Source organism: Centruroides vittatus, unplaced genomic scaffold (genome assembly GCF_030686945.1).
Source record: "Centruroides vittatus isolate TY-2023 unplaced genomic scaffold, ASM3068694v2 contig_451, whole genome shotgun sequence".
NCBI lineage: Eukaryota > Metazoa > Arthropoda > Arachnida > Scorpiones > Buthidae > Centruroides > Centruroides vittatus.
This window is the reverse complement of record NW_027122247.1, coordinates 1-3,444: the sequence shown is the minus strand read 5'-3', so window position 1 is coordinate 3,444 and position 3,444 is coordinate 1. Positions and strand designations below refer to the sequence as shown.

Below are 3,444 nucleotides of genomic sequence, written 5' to 3'. Positions count from 1 at the left end.
TGATGAAGAAAATATTTTCAAATTTTTCTGACATTTATTTCATAAACATCGTTAGGATTATAGTATTATTAAGTCTTATAACTAATATAATTGTATATAGATGAATGACTCCCCTTACGAGTGGGACGAAAACTCTGTTAAACTTGGGATGAGAAACACTGATAAATACTACTAATAAAACATCTCTACGTGTTAAAAATAAATTTATATAATTTTTTTTAAATTTACGTAGGTGTTATTAATTATATAGACAAAATGGGAAGCAATTTCTGTGTAAATGTTAAAGGAGTTCAAATGCCAAAAGCATTTCCAGAAAAAGCCGTTTTATCAGCTTTGAATTATAAAGCCAAACCTGGAGAAATATACATTGCTACTTATCCAAAATGTGGAACCACTTGGATGCATAATATAGTTTTGTTAATCTTAAGAAAAGGCAAAGTCTCAGAAGATCCTTTGGATTTTTTTTTAGGGTGCCCATTTTTAGAAATGGTGGGTGCCGATTACGTCGAAGAATCAAAGGCAAAAGTAATAAAAACGCATATACCATATTATGCAATACCGTATTCGGATGAAGCCAAATACATATACGTGGCAAGAAATCCCAAAGATTGTTGCGTGTCCTATTATTATCACACGAAGTTATTATTACCCAAATATACAGATTTAAGTTTTGATACATTTTTTGATGGGTTTATAGACGGTAGTATAAGATACGGCGATTATTTCGACCATCTTCTCGAATGGTATCAGCATAGAAACGACAAAAACGTACATTTTGTTACTTATGAGGATTTAAAGAAAGATATTAGAGGAGAAATTATGAAAATCTCGAAATTTATTGGAGAAGAATACGAGAAAAGTATTTTAGATGATCCTACTATATTAGAGAACATCGTTTATTATAGTAGCTTTGATTACATGAAGAAACACACTAATAAAGCAATAGAAGCGCTTGTAAATGGACATGAAGTTTTTAAAAATAGAGATTTACCCGATACATTGATAGAAATAATGAAATTATCGAGTAAAAATCTAGAAAATAAAGCAAATGGCGAATTTGTGAGAAAAGGAATCGTAGGAGACTGGAAAAATCATTTCAATGAAAAGCAAATAAAGTTATTGGACGAAAAAATTGCCGAAAAAACGAAAAATAGCGACGTAATGAATTTATGGGAAGATATTTGAAAAATTTATAATAAATAATTTCAATTTTAAATGTCTTATAATAGTATCAATTGATTGTATTGAATTTATTAGTTAAAAATTTTAATGGTTTTTCATAAAATAATTATGAAGTAATAATTAAAAAGGAAATAAATTTTCCATATACTGAGACTGTATTTAAATTGTTTAAATTTTGTTTTATTCTATATGTTTAAGAGTTATATTAAAAGATAATACCGTATTTTACAGACTATAAGACGCACTTTTTTCTTCGAAAATTGCCTCCAAAATTCAAGTGCGTCTTATAGTCCGTAAAGTACGGTAATTCTTTAACTGAAGTTTTACTTATGTAATGTTATTTACTAGTAGTTTAAAAACATATACTCTGTATCGTGTATACAGGGTGCCCCAAAAGTCTCCATACAGTGACACATATCGAGCTCACCGGTGGCCGAATAAATAAAATTATTGATTATTGGTTTGTGCCTGACCAATGGGCTGGCCATCATGCAGTGTTCTGGATTTTCTTCGTGTGTCTAATACCTAAACAGAATCCAGTTTCCAGGTAGGAAGTCCTGCTAGAAGTTACCCCATGTGTTTCGTTGCCTTACTCTCCGTCAATCCACTGATACAAATCTTCATGCTGACATTTTAATGTTTTGTGAATAAAGTTACACGTTACCTTTGTATGTGTGGTAAGTTTTGGGACACCTCCCACCCTGTATAATAAAAAAGGATGATAAATTTCAGATTTACGAAGATTGTACTCGTACTAAGCTGTGAAAATCTGGCACTTACCGTATAATAAAAGTTCAAAGAATAAAAACTAATAAAAAAATTATACATATTTTTCATTTCGTTACAGTTATTCAGCACCAGATTGCGTTCAGTTTATTCGTTATGCCCATCGAGGAGCGTAACTGCTTCAAGACGATTATTTTGGTACAAATACGATGGATGTTACGAAATATCGCAATAAATTTTGCACACCTTAATGGAAGATGGCACAATTTAATCAAAATTCGTTCATTCAATTTTGAGAACGAACTCAATTCTGTAAGCCACATTGAAAAAAACACTTGTTTATTCCTCTTTTTGAGGACCTAACATTCAATTTAATTCAAGAGCTCGCTTTGTTGAATGACATATTTAAATCTTCCGTGAATAGTACGATATGGAATATTAAATTCTTTTAATTAGCCAGATTATAGCCCGATATTTAAGGCAATCGTTGGTAATTCATTATAAATTCTTTTCATTATCATCATCATCCCTGGGCTCATTGCCCGTTTCCACTATTGTATTCCATATTTTTCTATTCGTTGCCGATTTTCTCAATTTTTGTATTTCACTCTACACCATTTCTTCACGTCATCAATCCATTTTCTATATGGTCTGCCTCTTTTGTTGGATCCATCCATAAAACCATAGAGTAAAGTCTTAATTTTTCTTCTTACTAGACTATACAATAAATGAGTCCATTTTCATCCGTCCCTTCACACGCTTTTTATTGAGGTATTAACAACTCTACAGCGGAACAGTCCTTTTATTTGAGGCTACATGTCCGCCGACAAATGTAAAAAAGTTAAAAAACCCTCTAGCGGTGGCTTACATAATCTTTAAAAAAAATTATTAATTTAATTACATTAGAAAATAGCCGAGACGATCATTTATTGTATAGTCTAGTAAGAATATTTTTATTCTCTAAATATGAAATCGTCTCGGCTATTTTCTAATCTTAATTTTTCTGTTTTCATTCATTCTTGTGATGTGTCCAAACAGTTGAAGTTTTCGTTGTATAACTTTTTGTAAGAGATTCTTTTTCATATATATCTTATTATAAGGTTCTTCGTTTGTGACTTTCTGCATCCATCCTATTTGCAAGATATTTCTGTAACAGTGTCTTTCAAATGCTAATATTTTTCTTTACGTGTGTTTTGTTTTTACCCATGTCTCGCAGGCATACAGCATGCAGGAGTAGATGCAGGTGTTCAATACTTTTAAATTTGTCTGCAAACTAATTGCTTTACTTTTCCAGATTTTGTTCATTGTTTTCAAATTTGTTTTTCCCTTGGCTATTCTAATCGCTATTTCGGTTTTGCAATCCTGATTACATATTTAGGAAGCAAACTAACCTATAAAGCTCACGACAAGAAACATCCCATCTACTAGGATGTTTCTTGCCGTGTTGTTACCACCAAATAGTTTTTTCGCTATTGATAATGATAAGACAATCAGTCCCACATCTTTTCCCATCTTCATTAAGCAGATGTAATGTTT

The 3,444-nt window shown here is 31.3% G+C and overlaps 1 protein-coding gene across 1 annotated transcript; it reads left to right on the top strand.

The window, feature by feature from the left end:
- Window positions 1–262: 262 nt before the first annotated feature.
- LOC136977161 (sulfotransferase ssu-1-like) lies at window positions 263–1,193 on the top strand. Its single transcript, XM_067272597.1, has one exon. The coding sequence runs from the start codon at window positions 295–297 to the stop codon at window positions 1,183–1,185; it is 891 nt and encodes a 296-aa protein (XP_067128698.1). The 5' UTR covers window positions 263–294; the 3' UTR covers window positions 1,186–1,193.
- Window positions 1,194–3,444: the final 2,251 nt, after the last annotated feature.